Source organism: Festucalex cinctus, chromosome 13 (assembly GCF_051991245.1).
Source record: "Festucalex cinctus isolate MCC-2025b chromosome 13, RoL_Fcin_1.0, whole genome shotgun sequence".
Taxonomy (NCBI): Eukaryota; Metazoa; Chordata; class Actinopteri; order Syngnathiformes; family Syngnathidae; genus Festucalex; species Festucalex cinctus.
Genome location: NC_135423.1, coordinates 11,159,381 through 11,178,991, shown reverse-complemented (window position 1 = coordinate 11,178,991; position 19,611 = coordinate 11,159,381). Strand labels below are relative to the sequence as shown.

Genomic DNA, 19,611 nt, shown 5'->3' with positions numbered 1-19,611 from the left:
CAAGAGGCGGCGCGCCGGTCAAAGGGCTGACGTGAGCGGGCCTGACAGCACCAAGCAGGTTGTATACTCTCTGTCAGACAGTGATCATCATAGGGGCTGACATCGGGCCTGGGAAAAAGGCAAGCGGCTCTCGTAAGTGCCACTGAGGAGTGTTGGGGCCAAGAATAGGCTTAAAAAAAAAAAGTGACTCATCTCCATCAGTGGCGCCATCGCTGGTTGCCTAGAGATAGGGATGCAGATAAAAGAAGAGTGGAGGGCATGTCGTGAGCGTGATGAGACAAGTTTTTTATGTTAATGTGATTGTTAATGCTCAGACAATCAGTAGCTTCCCCTCAGGCCCCAACAACACGCTAGGATCATATTAGCGCTAATGTAGCCGGCGTTAATGTACCAACACCTTAACGAGGTCAGAATTGGGATAAAGTCACTGTGTGAGTCCTTTCAAGGTCACGTGGTCGGGAACGAGCGTATGGTGGCCATGTAACGCTTTCAAATGAGCCAACGTGCCATGTTGGAAATCCACTTAGCAAGCGTTAGCGTCGAGCGGGAAGCCATGAGCTGCAAAAAAAAAAAAAAAAAAAAAGCCTTTTTGGGCAAACCTGCCTGGCACCGCCTTTCAATGAGGCAAATATGAACGACGCTGCAGCGCATTAACGGGCGGCGACGCTTGAAGCGAGCATGCGTGAGCGAGTAAAAGAGGGTTCTTCATGCACACGCGGGAAGGCGTGTTAATTCATTCAAATGAGCCGGGGTGCATAGCGGGAGGGAGGGATTAAAAAATAAATAAATAGGGGTGGCAAAACATCCTCACTTGTTTTTTTTCTGAGAGCTAAGAGAGCGAGTGGAAGAAAATCTGGGCAAGAAAAAAAAAAAAGTAGACGGGGAACGACATGAATCGGAGACGGAGAACGCCCACTCACGCGCGCGCACACAAAAACAACATGCCAGGGCAATACCATCGCTTCCAAGATGGCTGCCAGCGCGGAGGCGTTGCTGTGTGGGACTAACCCACATGCTCTCGCCCCTCCGTGACACACAAACACACTTTCTCATGCACCTTCAAGCAAAAAGGCACACTAAATTGACAAAGCTCACGAATTAGTGCATATTTAAGATTCAATCATAGGTAATAGAGCTTGTGCAGGATGTGGCATGCACATGCAGTGAAAGGCTTAATTGTAAAATAAATAACATGTAAGGTTCATACTTTTACATTTTTTACCTATATTTTTTCTTTGTTGACCATTTTTTTCGATTTTAATTTAATTATTCAAATGAATAGTTCCCTGAAAAATGGGTTGTTGATTAATTATCAACCAAGAATTTAAAATTTACCGAGGCTAATTGTATTAATATACTATTATCTTGTTTGTTGCCGCATGGCCTGAAACGAAACAAGACCAGCAAATTATGTTGAACCCAATCACTTGCTTGTTATTTAGACGGCATTATGAAGATTTAAACTTGTGGTGGACTGAATTTTGGTTGAGAAAGCTGCCAAAATTAAAAATGAATGAATGAATGAATGAATGAATGGATTTCTTTCTGTCTATCTATCTATCTATCTATCTATCTATCTATCTATCTATCTATCTATCTATCTAAGGTGTTAGCTAGCTAACTGTTAGCTAGCGCTCAGAGGGTGAGGTTGCAAGTTAGCAGCTTCTTTCATATCTATCTATCTATCTATCTATCTATCTATCTATCTATCTATCTATCTATCTATCTAAGGTGTTAGCTAGCTAGCTGTTAGCTAGCGCTCAGAGGGAGAGGTTGCAAGTTAGCAGCTTCTTTCATATCTATCTATCTATCTATCTATCTATCTATCTATCTATCTATCTATCTATCTATCTATCTATCTATCTATCTATCTATCTATCTTGCTGTTTTTATTTCCATTCATATTTATTATATTGTGGGCGGCATGGTGGATGACTGGTTAGCACGTCCACCTCTCAGTACTGAGGACTCGGGTTCGAGTCCAGGCTCCGGCCTTCCTGGGTGGAGTTTGCATGTTCTCCCCGTGCCTGCGTAGGTCTTCTAAAAATCAGCCATTATTGATTAATTTTGCAACCGTAGCTGAGACTGCTAATAGCAACCGAAGAGTAAAATGCAGTGCACTACTATGCTGCAACCAGCAGAGGCGCTGTCAATGAAATGACTCACCTAGTTTACATTTTGAGGAGCCGAAGCAGTTCATGAAAATAAACGCCCCATTGTGGTGCAGCTGCGGGTCTGTTGGACAGTGACGGTGCGTGGGTGTATGTGCGTGAGCCTGTGTGTGTGGGTGTGTGTGTGTGTTCCACCTGTTACATAATAAAGAGTGGAGGCAGCGTGTGTTGCTTTTCCTGCCACACTAGAGCGGCTCTTCAGTGGGAGTGAGAGAAGCCTCAGCTCACTTCTACAAGCAGGATTTTGGTTTTTGTGCGTGTAGTCGGTTTGTGCATCTCAAACATCACATTTCAACTCGGAGATAAGGAGAAACGGATAAGACACAAGAAGTCGCTTTCTGTGTAGCTTGAAGAGTCCATTTCAAATGAATGTGTAAGACAAAATATAACTTCACAAGCAATTTCAAAGTAATCTTAATTGTAATAGATACAAATGTTAAAGGAAGTGACGAAAACCATTAAACAGTAGGCCGTGACTTTGAAGGTGATGACAAAAGTTTTTGTTTGACTTTAAAATGTAAAAACAAAAGATCAATGGGTGTACTTCACATAACTTCTGGTGAGTCTACTTCCTCTCTTCTCAGAAGTTCTCACTTTCTTGCAGACATCCTTTGTTGAGGTTGTCTCCTTTTGGAATATGTGTCACCAAAAAAAAAAAAAAAAAAAAGCCAAAAAAACAGCAAAAGCTGCACAGTTAATCCTTTGATGCTTGCTGAAGTTCGGTCTTGTGTGGGTTGCTTACAGGAAAGTAAATTCAATTCTAACTTCTTTTTTTGACTTCAAGTGTTATGGTTTGGAGGTGGAGTGAGATGTGGACCCAAGTTGAGGAGACTGATAAGACAGGAAATGAGCAATGTAGAAGTGGGCAGGAAAACCATGAATTAAACTTGACAGAACTAGACTTGACTAGACTTGACTTGACAGAACTAGACTTGACTTGACAGAACTAGACTAGACTAGACTTGACTTGACAGAACTAGACTTGACTAGTCTTGACTTGACTTGACAGAACTATACTTGACTTGACAGAACTAGACTTGACTAGACTTGACTTGACAGAACTAGACTTGACTAGACTTGACTACAGAACTAGACTTGACTTGACAGAACTAGACTTGACTAGACTTGACTTGACAGACTAGACTTGACTTGACAGAACTAGACTAGACTAGACTTGACTTGACAGAACTAGACTTGACTAGTCTTGACGACTTGACAGAACTAGACTTGACTTGACTTGACATAAGTAGACTTGACTAGACTTGACTTGACAGAACTAGACTTGACTTGACTTGCCGTACAAAGCTAAGCTAAAATGAGCTGAACTAAGCTAAGCTAACATAAGCTAAACTACGCTAAGCTAAGCTAAACTAAACTAAGCTAAGCTAAGCTAAGCTACTCCAACAAGACACCCAGCATGACCCCGTAACACCAGCAATGCACCCACACCGACTGGACATTCACAACAGGCTAAATACACCAACACTAATGAGCTAAAGAGACACACCTGGGGGAAAACACAAGTGGCTGAGGGCAGTGATTGGTCACAAACGAGGAAGGGAAGACACACTCAAGTGGACGTGGTTAGACATAACAAGACAAGGGAAGAAACAAGGAATACATGACAAAGCCACAAACCACAGACAAACACACCCAAAAACACCAAAGAAAACAAAATCCCAACCCCACAGAACTGAGTGGGCTTTAAAACATGGGCGCTCCATCTTGGTAAGGGTCGAATTGTAAAAATTGCAAAAGTATTGGAACAGACACTGTAAAACTAATTTAAAGTGAATTAACATTGAATATGTAGCGATATAATCTTTATTTGCAATAACTGCATCGAATCTGCCACCGATTGACTTCACCAGACCGTTAGTGTTCATTTAAAACGATTTCCCAAGCCTTTACTGCAGCCTCTCTCAGTTCTTGTTTCAGCCTGTAGCAGTCCTAGGAAATCACAATGTCCCATGACTAGTGAGTTAAGTTTAGAAAACGCTACTATAATGTACAGTACCGTGTTGATGATTCCTGCGATTGAGCATCGATTTAAGCAGCGATGAATGCATGTACGCTTTTAACACGTCTTTTGATAAACATTATGCAACACTTTCATGATGTTCAGTGCTTGTTGTGCTGAAGTGAATGTGGCAGCAGAAGATCCGAACCCTGATCAAAATAACATGCATGAGTGCAAAACTAGTTCACCTGTTCTGAATCGGGCACCAAATGGATGCTGGGTTCCATTGTGCGCCCAAATAAGAGTAAAAGTGTGGCTGTGATGATTTTAACCACACCACAACAACTTCGACGTGATTTTTATAGCCGACACTTTGGAGTAAAGCCTGCGTCAAGCGCGCGCAAAAAGGCAGCTTTTACGCGCGTTTACGTTCCATTCGCGATGCGCGCGCCTGCTTCGCCACATCTTGATTAGCACGCCGGGGGTGGGTGGGGCGACCGCGCTCCGGCCCGGTAAGGGGAGGAGAGAGCAGGCGGCAAGAGGCGGTACTTTCTCCGCGCTTGGTTTGGCGGCGCCGGAGAGTGTGCGGGACCAGGGCTGGAGAGACCTGCCGGGGGGAAGCATCATCAAGAAACCTGCAGTCCAGTCCAGTCCAGTCCAGCGCGGAGCGATCGCCTGCCTGGCAAGACCTGCTGCGCTTTTCTTTTTGGAGTGGGGGGGGGACTGCACCACATTCCTGTGAACTATAACTGCTTTGAATGGCATGTGGCTTGTAACTTTACTTCTGCTGTATTCTTTGCAAGAAGGTAGGCGATGGAAATGGATTGTGTCTCTTAAAGTGTTTGTGTGCACGCTGCATGCGGAAGTTAATGATCACTTTGATAAATGAGGCCGATCTGCTGCTGTGACGAAACACAAACAAATTCATTGAATTTTGGGTGTAGACTGATAACTTTTTTTGGGATGTTTTGTTGCATGGCTGCTCGGGTGCTTGCAGATTTTCGGGTGACATTTGCTCGACGATAGTAAAGATGGTGAGAAAAGCAAGTTAAGAACACACAAATCAATATGCTCTTGGTTTGGAGGAGTGCGTAAAATGGACCAAATGGCGCACAAAAAAAAAAGCGCATCTCATTTGGATGTCAAAAGACAACGTCCATTTGCATTTTTGTGTCTAGTGAATACGAGAGGGTGTCGTCAATATGGAGGCTGTGAATAAGCAGGGGCAGGATGAGCGGCATCACCCGGTTTGCTCACCCCTGCTCCGCTGTGCCCTCACTTTTGGGTGTTTACGCTGCATGAGCGTCCAAATGACCTATAGGCCTCATGTTTTGTTTTGTTTTTTCTTCCACTTTTAAATTCAATCTTATAAGAGAAGAGTGGGAGAAAATGTGAAGTGCTTCTTGAGCAATTATTTTCACCATTAAAACGTCATTTGAACAGTTGTTTTCAATGCACTGAAGTACAAAATGGTGCGTAAAAGCCACAATTGTGTGTGTGTGTGCGTCCATGCAGCAACAACGTAGGGGTCATTGCGATTTGATGGGAGATATGTGAGCTCCTTAAAGACAATTAGATAATTTTAGGAGATAACATGCCACTTTTAAGGTGATGCTTTTTGTTAACATTGTATTTTATTGATGAACAAGCGACCAGGGGAGTGCGTGCATGCAGATGCAGTCGTTATCTGCCCTGCACTAATTATTCATCCTCCATTTTCTATGGCTCCAGATTCCACTGATTGGCTTCGCTGTAAATGCTGCAGATGGGAGATTCATGCTTCTTGCTCGTCTTTAAAACACACACAAAAAAAATGTCATTTTGAAGTGATCGAGGCCTCTGGAGGCGCCCGAACGTTAAATGCTTTTGTCTTGTACGCACGCCTCGTATTTGCATTTCACTGAATTTCAGATGGTTTTAAGAGAAAAACAAAAAAAATTAAATTGTTGTTTGCAGTCTAAAGAATATAGTTGGTGTAGAACGCGTGTTTTGTGGTTGGTCCTCATGGCCTTGGCAGGTGCCCTCTGCCACGGAGGCTGCGGAGTTGTTTGTTTCTTTTCATTGGATTACAAGGTGTGTTTGGATCATACACATTGTACATCAGCGCCGTCCCATGACATGGCCGAGATGTACATCGTGTGCATGTGTATGTGCGCGGAGCAAGGCTGGGGGCGTCAAACAGCCACCGGAGCGGAAAGAGTGTCTGAGATGGGAGAGATGAAGATAACGCAGTGGGAAACAAACTTCCATGTCACTTTTTTTTTTTCCAGCGCCATGTTCCACTCATTTTGCACGATTCCACATCCCGCAGGTGCATTCTGTGCGCGTAAATTAACTTAATCATGAGGAGCAAATGCAGATCTAATGCATGCATGTACTGCGTATTTTTTATTTTTTTTGCTGGGCCGCGCCTAGAAGAATGGCACACACATTTTCTGCTTGCCTCTAAATCTTCTTTACATTCAATATATTTATTTTTGAACACATCCGCATTCACAAACGTGTAAAGATAAGTTGATGTTTTAAAAATATAGATTTAGTCACTTAAATGCATGCTGCAGTGGTGCTTGCATGCATTCGGGCCTGGCAGGCCACACTAAGCCTCAATTTTATATTTGATATATGTTAAAGTGCACTTGCAATAAAACAATTTTGCGCTGTGGATTCTGATCTCTTTGGAATAAAAATGGCCTGACGACGAGATGAAGGTGTGTGCGTGTAAGCGTGTTGTACTCTTTGTATAATTATTTAATCAATTGACAAGATTCCGCTTCTATCCGGTTTCGCTCAGTAGACCTTGTGAATGATTAACTATTTTATAGCCTATATGATCATTCCTTCCGCCGTATCACTTCTGCTGCAATTGATCATCACCCTATAGTTAAAAAGCATTCTCATTCCCCTATCCGTGCACGCGGATTCAAAGTGGACCTGCGGTGTTTTCCACGCATGCGTGTTCACAAGCGGAGTTGGAAAACACTTAATTGGAGATGAGTCACGTCGCATGTTGGCTCGCCTCTTGGCAACGGACGCTTTTATCGTGGCGTAGTTGCAACTCTCTTGGTTTTTCAACAACAACAAAAACAAACTTTACGATGACTAGATTGGAAAATAATTCATGCCGCGACATGTTAAATTACTTACGATGTCACACGAGAACGTGACAAAGGCCCATTGTATACCTCCTGCAGCTGTCAGCTTCCACTCACACAGAGAGAGAGAGAGAGAGAGAGAGAGAGAGAGAGAGAGAGAGAGAGGGGGAGAGAGAGGGAGAGAGCGAGAGAGAGAGGGAGGGAGAGAGAGAGAGAGAGTGAGAGAGAGGGGGGGCGGGGGGGAGAGGGGGAGAGAGAGGGAGAGAGCGAGAGAGAGAGGGAGGGAGAGAGAGAGGGGGGGGGGCGGGGGGGTGGGGAGAGGGGGAGAGAGAGGGAGAGAGCGAGAGAGGGAGAGAGAGAGAGAGAGAGAGGGGGGGAGAGAGAGGGAGAGAGCGAGAGAGAGAGAGAGAGAGAGAGAGAGAGAGAGAGAGAGAGAGAGAGAGGGGGGGGGAGGGCGAGGGAGAGAGAGAGGGGAGGAGAGAGAGAGGGGAGAGAGAGAGGGGGGGGAGAGAGAGAGAGAGAGAGAGAGAGAGAGAGGGGGGGAGGCAGAGAGAGAGAGGGAGAGAGCGAGAGAGAGAGGGAGGGAGAGAGAGAGAGAGAGAGAGAGAGAGGGGGGGGCGGGGGGGAGAGGGGGAGAGAGAGGGAGAGAGCGAGAGAGAGAGGGAGGGGAGAGAGAGAGAGGGGGGGGAGAGAGGGAGAGAGCGAGAGAGAGAGGGAGGGAGAGAGAGAGAGAGAGGGGGGGAGAGAGGGGGAGAGCGAGAGAGAGAGAGGGAGGGAGAGAGAGAGAGAGAGAGGGGGGGGAGAGAGGGAGAGAGAGAGAGAGAGAGAGAGAGAGGGGGGGAGGGGGAGAGAGAGGGAGAGAGCAAGAGAGAGAGGGAGGAGAGAGAGAGAGGGGGAGGGGGAGAGAGAGGGAGAGAGCGAGAGAGAGAGGGAGGGAGAGAGAGAGAGAGGGGGGGGAGAGGGAGAGAGAGAGAGAGAGAGAGAGAGAGAGAGAGGGGGGGAGAGGGCGAGGGAGAGAGAGAGGGGGAGAGAGAGAGGGGGAGAGAGAGAGAGAGAGAGAGGGGGGAGGCAGAGAGAGAGAGGGAGAGAGAGCGAGAGAGAGAGAGGGAGAGAGAGAGGGGAGGGAGAGAGAGAGGGGGAGAGAGGGAGAGAGAGAGAGGAGGAGGGAGAGAGGAGGGACAGACAGACGGACAGAGATGGGCTTCGGTGGACGTCACTCTCAGGTTAACTCATCACTCAGTCGTCTCAGCTTTCTTGGTCAAGTGTTGGCGCGCTGCGTTTGGCAGCTGAATGGTGTTGAAAACGCACACGCTGTCCAGCTGACCGGCGCCAACCCGTCTCATACTCGGTCTGAACATTTTGTTTTGTCTAGAAACAAAATGAGCACGATGGGCGGCGGATGACTGTTTGATTTTCGGCAACAATCAGATGATAGTGAATTTGTTTAATTTGGTTAGTTTAGCACATGCAATGGGATTAATCAAATTTGAGACTATCGATTTATTCTTCATCCAACATGGAACAGTTGGTACACCGTGAAAACTAAAAACAAAGAAATTGCGCATATTTACAATCAATATTTACAGTCATTTCTTTAAATCAAATATTCATAATAGAGCTGTTCAAAGTTTTAAACGCAACATAACGGAGGATGGGACCATACCATGTACCATGCCGACCGATTATGTTGGAGTAAACTTGCAATTTAGCACACGCTATGTGCAATCTTAGTAAATCGGTTCCTTAGTGTCCAACCAGGTTGCTCTTGCATCGTCTTTTTCGTACCCACGGCCCATAGGGGGCATATTTGCACAAAATCTGGGCTTGCAAAGATATTTCATGATGTTTTAGCAATAGCATATCGTGCGTTTCTATGGAATATTGGTGCAGCAATTAATCAATGCTCAAATTAATCGATAATTATTTGTGATAATCGATTATTTCGAGACCTTGTCTAATTGAATATAATGCTAATCCTTTAAATTTCAGTAAATATTGTCAGATTTCTGTTCCTCCATGAAAGCAGACTTACACGGATCAATTTGATAAAAAAAAATCTGTTGCGTTAGCTTTTTATGCCGATTAAAACTAAAATTGGTATGCTAATTCCAAAACTGAAGACATTTTTGTCCTTTTTTGAGAGCTGTCAAACGATTACATTTTTTAATCAGATTAATCACATCTAAAAATGTTGATTAATCACGATTAATCGCTTAATTAAAAAGGCTTTTTATCAACATTTTTTGCCCGCCAAATTTTAAAATGCACCTCTTATGTGTTATTTTTTTCGGCATTTAATGTTAAGAGGACGCCTCATCCTCCTCTTTTTTTCTAATCAGTTAATTACTTGCATAATTTAAAGTGGGAAAAAAATGACCCCAATAGTTTGACATGAACAAATATTCTGAATGTCACAGGCAAACATTTATTAACTCTTTCATTCCCAGCCATTTTCACAGAAGCAACCCCTTTTGCTCCTGTCTGTTTTACTGGATTTTGACTGACTTTTCGAGGTCCGCAGAATGTTCTGTTCTATTGCTATAAAAACATATCCGTTTCCATTTTTCATCATTATTCACAAACCTGTTGAAAACACTGGCAAAAAGAGCTTGTTGCAAATGGCCCTGGCTGATCTCTTATACTCTTCTGCCTCCTGCTGGCCGTTTTTTTGCAATAACTACCATTGCTTTAAACGACCTTTTCATGTCAGAAGCTCTATCTTTATGCTTTAGCATAAAAAAAGAAAGAAAACCCCCCCGAAAAAAAACGTATAAATATGTTTTTGGGAGTGAAGAACAAAGTATTGAAAAACGTATTTATACGTCTTTGGGTTTGAATGAGTTAAATGCGTCACTTTAATGCATGTTACGTTTATTGTTTAAACACAACCTGTGCTACCTTTAACGTAGTCATCCGCTGTCAAGCTAAAGGATCATTTGCAGTCAAAATTAATAGTGCGATTAATCTGCGTTAATACATGATTAATACGATAATTTTTTGTGATTACTGTAATTAATTAGTTAACGCTTTAACTTTGACACTATTTTTTTTTCACTAGCGGGTCTAGTTTTTCCTCCAGTAAGCAAAATTCCACTGGTTAGCTATAGTAAGACTGTAGTAAGAAGACCTCATCTCCAGTTAGTTCGATGTGATGCAGTAAATTTTGGATTCAGTCTCAGTGATGCACAATCTTCACGACGTCCGGCAGTCCAAACCACCCGACCTCGGCTGCCCTGCTCGTATCCGCCCCAGTGTAACAGGTTGCATTCTTTTCCTCTGGAGATTGGCACATCTTGACAAACATCTAACAATCACGCCACCGCTTTGTGTTTTCCTCTTTCGCTCACCGGGAAGCGATTTATGACCACGTCTCTGACAGCGCTCTGGGGGAATAATAATAATAAAAAATAGAATATACGCCTCTACAAATCTGACATTCAGTTCAGCGGCAGAAATCATCCTTTTGAAGTGGGAGTTGTGAATTTTTTAAATGCTGAACTGGCTGCCTAATGTTTTACTGACACTGCATAAAGTGTTTACAGGGGTTGTTTACCACCCTTGGGGTGTGTGCGTGTGTTTGTGTGTGTCTGCGTTTCTAATATATCATGCCACGAAGGGAAATGGCACATTGTGAGAAATTATTTCCAGCATTGACAACCAACCCTAATATATATCTATATTTGCAGCTATTGTGTTGTCAATGAGCCCCTGCCCACTTTTTGAACTTTTTTTTTTTTTGCAAGAATGCTTTTGTACACACTTAATTATTGTTACATGCAGGAAACTGACTTTGTTGTGCATTCAAAATGATTGTACATTTGAAGAGAGTGAGGATGAGGAGGGATTTCTTGCACAGATTTTCAATCCACGTGATGAATCTCACTTTATATGTGCACGCGTGTGTGCGTGAATGAATGCAGATGAGACAGAAAAGGCTGCATTATGCATAACGGCTCACCATAGGCAATATCCTTGCTTCTCCAGCATACATATTCATAGTCCATTTTCATAACCAGTACAAAAACAGAGGGGGGAAAGTGCAAATTTATTTAAGCTCACAGTGAACAAATGGACCCAAAAAAAGAAGAAAAGTAAGGGTTAAAAAATGGTGTTAAAGGCTCACCCAGCAGGTGCTTCACCTCCAACGGTTCTGACCTTCTTTATTGTAATCATGGCATCCATGCTTGAAGAAAACAATCAAAATACAGTTCATGATTGCTCCTCCTTTAACGGGGGAGGTGTGATGGAAGACCTCAGGCAATGAAAGTACATGTGAGGTCAAGTGTGAAACAGTCGTATGATTTTCGTCCTTATGGTCAATCTCAAAAATGTGACCACAATCCTGAAAAACAGTCAAAGACACTGCAAATTTCTAAAACTTAGCGTTTTCCAAGCGACATATAAACTACATGTACAAAAAGTATTCGGACACGTCTTAATAAACTACAGGGAGTCTGAGTTACGAACGAGGTCCGTTCCTAGTCGGATTTCACCGTTAAAATAAAAATGTACATCAAAATACTTTATATAAAACAACTAAAATAAATTAAAATTAAAAAAATAAGATGCTGTACTTACCATCACTGCTTCGCGGTGGATGGAAAAGCCAAAAATACTCCTGGAGCACAAACACAGACAAGCGCTAGCACTAGCTAAGCAGCAACACTGACTGGGGACAAAATGGCGGAAGAGGGGCAAAATGGCGGTGGTTGAGTGCGTCATAACTTGAGGACTCCCTGTAATGAGTCAAGCAGGCTAGCAAGGGTTGAACAATTTCAAATTTGTCGTAGTTGATGCTAACGTTACGATGGCTGAGTTGATGTCAAATAACAAACATTTCGACGTCAAGAAAGTTTTGAAGGCTGAAAATGATATTGTCTTTCTGAATTGGCTCCATTTTTTTTTTTTTTTTAATATTTCATATATTTTGTCAATTTCAGACTCAGCAGACCAAAATTAGCCAGAGACCATTAAAATAATTTTTTGTTGGCCAGTGTAATCGATGGCAACATTGATATTTTTAAAGTAGTTGCATGCCTCTAAATATAAGCTTGTTTACTTACTCTCCCACAATCCCCAGTTGCACAGGCCCAACCCCTGGATCATTCATCCAATCAAATTCCAACACACCAATACGTGTAACACACTCGGAGGGAAGCTACCCGCTAAAGTGTATAATAATAGTATGAATGAAAAAAAATATTGTTAGCAAACTTTGAGTTTTGTTAGATCGGCGGTAGGGAATCCTGGTCCCCGAGAACCACTGTCCGCCCTATTTTCCAAGTCTCTCTCCACCAGCACACCTGATTCAATGAACAGGATCGTTATCAGGCTTCTTCAGAACCGATGAGCTGATCATTTGAGTCAGCTGTGTTGGAGCAGGGAGACTTCAAAAACAGGCAGGACATTGGCTCTCGTGAACCTTAAGCCTGGGTTAGATGGATTGTTGCTCGAATTTTACAAAATTCAACTTTCTGTGTGACGATAAAGGTGTGATTTGTGATTGGATAAGTGAGTCAGGGGGTGGGGCCAGGGAAAGGAAGAAGATCGTGAATGTGTCTGAAGGATGAAGGCTGGCAGTTGAGCGAAACTCCATGTTTTTTTTTTTTGGCAACTTGTAATGTTAATTTTCACAACAACAAAAAATATTACTGTTCAACCACAACTTATCTTCGTTTCATCTTCTAAGCAGACACTGCAGTTTGTTTGTATTTGTACTTTTATAGGAAGGCATTTGGTTAATTCCCTGACAGCTGATATGACAATTTAAGATGCTCCATCATCTCAGCGTGGTTTTTAAAGTATTTGTGGATAGAAATAACCACGCTTCCGATCTTATTTGAGTAAAATATTTCCACACACTTCAGGGTATATCAGGGTATCGATTCTGATTTCCGCAATCCATTTTGATTTCGATTCACAAGGGTTCGATTCGATTTAAAATTTTTCCCCATTCGATTCGACTGACTACAATTCAATCCGTTATCAATTAACTCATTCACTCCCAGCCATTTCCACAGAATTACTGAATTTTGACTGATTTTGCAAGGCCCGCAGAATATGTGTGTTCAATTGCTATAAAAGCATGGAACCTATCAAAAGAAAGATTAAAGTCTCTTCTTTCATCAGAAAAAAACTATGTTTCTGTTTCCGTTCTGCAACAATTAGCATTAGAAGAGAGCTAAGTTTCATTAGTTTTCACAAATCTATTTAAAATTCTAAGTAATTGAGCTTTTTTTCTAGATGGCCCTGGTTGATCTCCTTTGCTCTGCTGCCACCTGCTGGCCGTTTGTGTAATAACTACCATTCCTGCAACCGTCCTTTGCATTTGAGAGGCTGCATCAAAGCCTTCTGTATGCTCTAGCATAAAAAACAAACAAAAAAACGTATAAATACGTCTTTGGGACACTTAAACATTAAAAAAACCCGTATTTACACGTTATTGGGAGCAAATGAATTAAAAAGCTTCTCAATTTTCTTAAAGTACAATAAGTCAGGTCTTTCATGTAAGAAAAATGCTTCTAAATTTATGTGAACAGTAAATTTCAAGCAAACAGTAAGATTAAAAAAAAAAATTAGCCCTTAAAATTCTATTTTCTTTATTATATATGTGGCTTCATTTCTGACCCAAACTCGAATTCGCCATTCTGTTTTTATTTGATGTTTCTGAAAGTTTACTGCGAGGAGGCACGTGGTTTATGTCGTCGTTATGTTGGCACCATCCCTGGAGGCCGTAATCTGCGGAGGCCTCCCTTCCGTGTGTGAACTCACTGACCTGGATTCATAGCGTAGGACAAAGCGATTAGCTTTCCCCATCATAAGCTGTTGCTTTGTGGAGGTTTTCGCTCTTCGCTTAAGCGGCCCGGTTTTCTATTTTGGGCCGTTTTGGACGACATCACCGGATGGTTTATGGTTTGTTTAGATTTGAACAGATTATAGCGTTTGAAAGCATATCATGTCTAAGTGCAGCGGCTGGACAAATCTGAGGGAGTTTATCCGGTTATTACAGGCTTCATAGCTGGGTTAAATAGTTTCAGTCATTATTAAATTCAGGGAGAAGCAGGTCATGGGTGTCATCCCTTAAAAGTTGCCTACATCTTGCCACATTTCGTCCAAAAGATTTTGTAAAGTGGTTAATGTTATTTTCAAAATAATTGTATGTTGCTTGAAATTTTATTTACAGTTAACTCATTCACTCCCAGGCATTTTCACTGAAGCAACCCACGTCGCTTCACGGCTGTTTGACTGGATTTTGACTGATTTTGCAAGGCCCACAGAATATTGTGTTCTATTGCATTAGAACATGGAGAGTGTCTTGTTTCACCAGAAAAAAAAAGTATATTTCTGTGTCCGTATTGCAGCAATTAGCATTAGAATATAGCTAAGTTTCATCATTATTCACATTCCTGGTGAAAACATTGACAAAAAGAGCTTGTTGCAACATGGCCCCGGTTGATCTCTTTATATACTCTGCCGCCACCTGCTGGCCGTTTTTTGTAATAACTACCATTGCTTTAACAGTTGTCTTCAGTTCAGAGACTGCATCAAAGCCTTCTGTATGCTCTAGCATAAAAAAAATAAAAAATACGTTTTTGGGACACTGGTAATATTTAAAATAAGACGTATTTATACGTTTATACGTTTTTGGGAGCAAATAAGTTAAAGGGATACTTCACTTATTTAGCCCATTATAGCAATAAAAAGTTAATATTTTGTCTCTAATTAATTTTATACTTTCGTTATTTTTCAAGTACAATTAGTACCTTTAAAAACACATTTTGCAACTTGCTGTCGACTGAAAATGACATCACAAGGGCTCAGGTAACCAATCACAGCTCACCTGTTTTCTAGGTTTGGTCATGTGACATTCACAAGCTGAGCTGTGATTGGTGATTGTGACCTGAGCCCTTGTGATGTCATTTTCAGTTGACAGGAAGTTGCAAAATGTGTTTTTAAAGGTACTAATTGTACATGAAAAATAAGGAAAATATAAAATTTATTATAGGCAAAATATTCATGTTTGACTGCCAAAAACTGGCTAAATAAGTAAAGTATCCCTTTAATTAACAGTTCTGGGGTTGTGGCTTCGAATGAGAGTAAAAACTGAGTTAAAGCTACCAAGAAATGGGTTACCAGGTTATGAGGATAGCCGTGGTTAAAAATAATACAAATTTTACTACCAACGTTTTGAATGTTACATTAAATTTACTTGCGTACTCAACACAACTGTCAAAAATGGCGTCCAGCTTCAGCTCTGCAGACCCCAAATCCAATCTTCACCTCAGTCTGCTGGGTCAAAATTATTAATCCAACCTTGGGGAAAAGTAACCAATCTGCAAAAAAAAAAGAAAAAAAAAAGAAAAGAAAAACCTCAATAGAACTGACTGGGCTGTGTGTTCCTCAGCCACAAGTGCCTCGGAGTGCTCTCCGTGGTGCTGAAATTGCAGATGAGCTGCACTGCAACAGCAATGGATTCAAACGATGGATTGAACTTGACCTGAATTGCGATTATGAATTTGAACGCAAAAGGATATCCGCCGCAGGTGGCGAAGGAATGATGACGCTTGCTACCTGTCGCGCACTCGTACTTACGCGCGTTTGTCGTCTCACTCGTTGCCAGTCACAGCATACAAATTTATCACTCACGGTAAAATGGCGGAAAATACAAAGAGTGAAGGGAGAGTGCAACATTAATTCACTTTTTTTTAGTTTGTCATGGTCTTTGTTGTGTTGACTTGGTTTTATTCATGTTTTGCCTGTTTTCATTGATTTCATGTCTTATTTTGCTCGTTAGATTTTTGATTCCACCTGGACACCTTGTGTCACCCTATCAGCTCCCTCATCAGTTTACTTGTATTTAGTTACCTGCTTTGTTCCGGTCTTTATCCGTTCATGTTTCCCCAAGTCTTGTCATGGTTCCTATTGTGAGTTTATTGAGTATATTGAGTTTATTCCTAGTTTTGGGTTGGTACTTTGAAATTTTTTTGGGGGGGGGGACATTTGTTGATGTAGTATTTTCAATGATTCCAAATTGCTTTGTTTTCCATTTTTCCTTTTATTTATTTAAATATATATTTTTTGAAAATTACTCCTGTTCCCTCCCTGATCTCCACATTCCACCATGGAATCCTTAAACAGTGATTGTTTTAATTTCACCATTGAAAAAACAAAAAACAAACAAACAAAAAAACAAACAAACAAACAAACATATGGAGTTTCACTCTACAGGTTATAGGTCACACATATTCTGACCTGTCATTTGAATAGGTGGGTGTAGAGTTTTTATATCCACTATACGCATTTGAAGAGACTTATTATACAACATAAAACATATTGTCATTGGTTTAGTGCATGCAGGAGATGATGGAAAATCTTCTTAAAGTGTCAATACGTCACAATTGTCATAAAATGGAAATACACGGTTTTCATTGGATAGTGACAGTAAGATGTGTGGAACATATGTCTCTTGCACCAAAACCATTCATCCTCGTTCTTGCTATCAAGATCTTCAGCCTTGCACTTAATCACTGGTTATTAATGACACCCTTTGATGGTGGCGAGCTTTCGAAATTAGCACCCAAATGACATGATATAGCGTCTTTCAATCTCCATTGATGCGTTTCAGCCAGCACCCTATTCTCTCCCGAGACATTGAGAATTCAAGAGATAGTGCTAATCCAGGCATTGTTGTGACAATCCAGGAAAAGTGGATTAATTTAATTCAGTGTCATGGTGTGAGGGGAGAATTTCCTGTCTCGAGTGGGCGGTGGGGTGGGGAGGGGCCGGCATCTTGTTCTGGCCCCCAGCCAAGCTTAGCTCAGCATTTGTTTGGCTTCCAAGGAACCCTCAACCTGCTTCCGAGGTTTGTGGCCAGTTTTCAAGAGGCGGATTTCCTAAATGGACACCTAAGATTTGGGATATTTAAGGAAATGTATCGGGAATGAGATAAATGTTGGCATCTTGGTACAAAGGTTGACCTGGATGCCAGTGGACATTATATCAGTTATGATAGCCTATATATGCCCTGAAAAGTGTTGGTTAGATCAAATCTATTTTTAAGGCTTGTTCTATGATCGCACTTTATTGTGTATTTAATATTAAATGTCTCCCAGTCGCTCTTTATGTCGTTGCGATTGAGGGAATGCTTGCGCCAATCTGGATTTCTTTTTTCCTTCACTTCATTCATAGCTCAGCACACAGAGCCAACATGGCATCCATCCATTCTTCTTCGTTTCTTATCTAGAGCTCTTTTCTACAAAATCTTCTACATGGTGCCCCTGATGTTCAGACTGAGACATTACAGTCTGTCAAATTTGTGTTCTAAAACTCAACCACTGAAACATTTCATTTATTTGCACTTCTACTGGACAAACGGTACTATAGGCATACTTGAATGTATTGTGAAGCACTCTGTTATATTTATTTTAATTATTTGCACTTTACTCCATTGCTTGAAAAGTGGTTAAAATATCAGATATTTTCAGTTGTATTTTTGGGTCACTGTTATATTCTTATGAATCTTTTATTTTTTTGTAACTTCAGCTAAGACCATGCTCAATTCTATATATACAAATAAAGGCTTATATGACGAAATAAGAGTGACAACATGAAGCACGTAAACCCAGTCAACAAACCTCTTTGACAGTGTTAATCAAAACCGTGTACAGATCTTATTAGTGTGTTATTAGGGATGTAACGATATCCAAACATCATGATACGATATTATCACGATATGAAGGTCACAATATGATAATTATCATTATATTGTGTGGAAATTGGCCACACAAAAAAAGGTCACAATATTGACCCAAAAAATGAGCTCATACTAAAAAAAACAAACAAACAAACAAACAAACATAATATTGTGTTTTTGTATATTACAGCTATCTCTAATAACAGTTAAAACTGAGGCAGTTACTTGCTAATCTGACCTTTAGCGTGGATTTTAAACATAGAAGGGCCAAAACATGCCTTATGAAAATTAAACTGCAAAAAAAAAAAAATAGCCACCAGGGGGTGTAGAACTGCACAAATGGAAATCAAACAGATTTTTTTTTAAAGATGTTCTGATTTGAATATTGTGAGATGACGACGACGATATATTTATTGTGGCAGTTTTAATATTGCGATATTGCTGTTATCGTTACATCCGTATGTGTTATTGAATTTACTTTTATGATCTTTGACAATCAGAAATTGCTTCATCCCTGCAAACCAGTTAACGCGGGTGTCCCTTTCTGTCATCCAAACAGTCAACAGTGAGGATGTTGTCTCTACGCGGCTGTACTTTGTGAACGCCTCCCTGCAGCGGGTGACCTTCTCCAGCTCCGTGGGGGTGTCCCTGCCCTGCCCTGCGGGCGGCGCCCCCCATGCCGTCCTGCGCTGGTACCTGGCCGCCGGAGACGACATTTACGACGTGCCCCACATCCGCCACGTGCACGCCAACGGTACCCTCCAGCTCTACCCCTTCTCCCCCTCCGCCTATAACAGCATCATCCACGACAACGAGTACTTCTGCACCGCCGAGAACCAGGCGGGAAAAATCCGGAGCCCCAGCATTCACATCAAATCAGGTAAGGCTGGAGACTATGAATGTCATTACATTGATCATCATTTGAATGCCTTTTGAGGGGTTAAAGCTGCTGAATGCAGAAAATTGTATTTCAAATCGCTACTGCCACCTGTGGCCGAAAAATGAAACTACACAAACACTTTTTCATGGGCGGGAAATTCAAATCCAAATCCAGTCTGAAAATTATTGGTCAGAGGCTTGCAGAATAAAAACAAAATAATTAAAATAATTTAATAATTTATACATTTAAATTTATAATAAAATAAATATATAATTTTAACTTAATTGTTTTTCATGTCGAATTAATACCGTTAAATACAAATTTTTCCACTTGCTGTTGATTGAAGATGACATCACCAGTGTTGAGGAAGTAGGTAACAACCAATCATGGTTCAGTTTGCTAACCAAACCCAGAAAATAGATGAGCGATAATTGGTCGTTACCTATTTCTTCAGCACTGGTGATGTCATCTTCAGTCGACAGCAAGTGGAAAAATTAATTTGACTCTGCCTTCATGTGCTATGGGAAAGATGGACCTTACCACTTGGGACCTCCTAATTATGACCGAGTTTTGTTCATGTGCTTTTGTTGTTGTAGCAAAAAAATACACATGGAAGCTGACGTACTCTTTTTCTCATAAAACTGAACAATTACTGTACAGATTACAGTACAGTACACAATTATTGTAACAATTAATTACAATATTGTAAAAAAAAAAAAAGAGCTCATACTAAAAATAAAAAAAGCACAAAAAAGTTCACGATATTGTAAAAAAAAAAGAGCTCATCCAAAAATACCACAAAATTGTGCTTTTGT

General features: G+C 41.3%; 1 protein-coding gene across 4 annotated transcripts in view; it reads left to right on the top strand.

Annotated features, from left to right (window-relative positions):
* The first annotated feature begins 4,718 nt into the window (after nt 1-4,718).
* dscaml1 (Down syndrome cell adhesion molecule like 1) overlaps nt 4,719-19,611 on the top strand; it is a 123,722-nt gene continuing 108,829 nt past the window's right edge. For all 4 annotated transcript variants that reach the window (XR_013287882.1, XM_077540948.1, XM_077540947.1 and 1 more), the window contains exons 1-2: nt 4,719-4,937; nt 18,476-18,796. Coding sequence is in view for 3 of the 4 variants with exons in the window: in XM_077540948.1 (XP_077397074.1) it covers nt 4,895-4,937; nt 18,476-18,796 (364 nt within the window). In the remaining variant the exon portion in view is untranslated. The remainder of the gene's footprint in view (nt 4,938-18,475; nt 18,797-19,611) is intronic.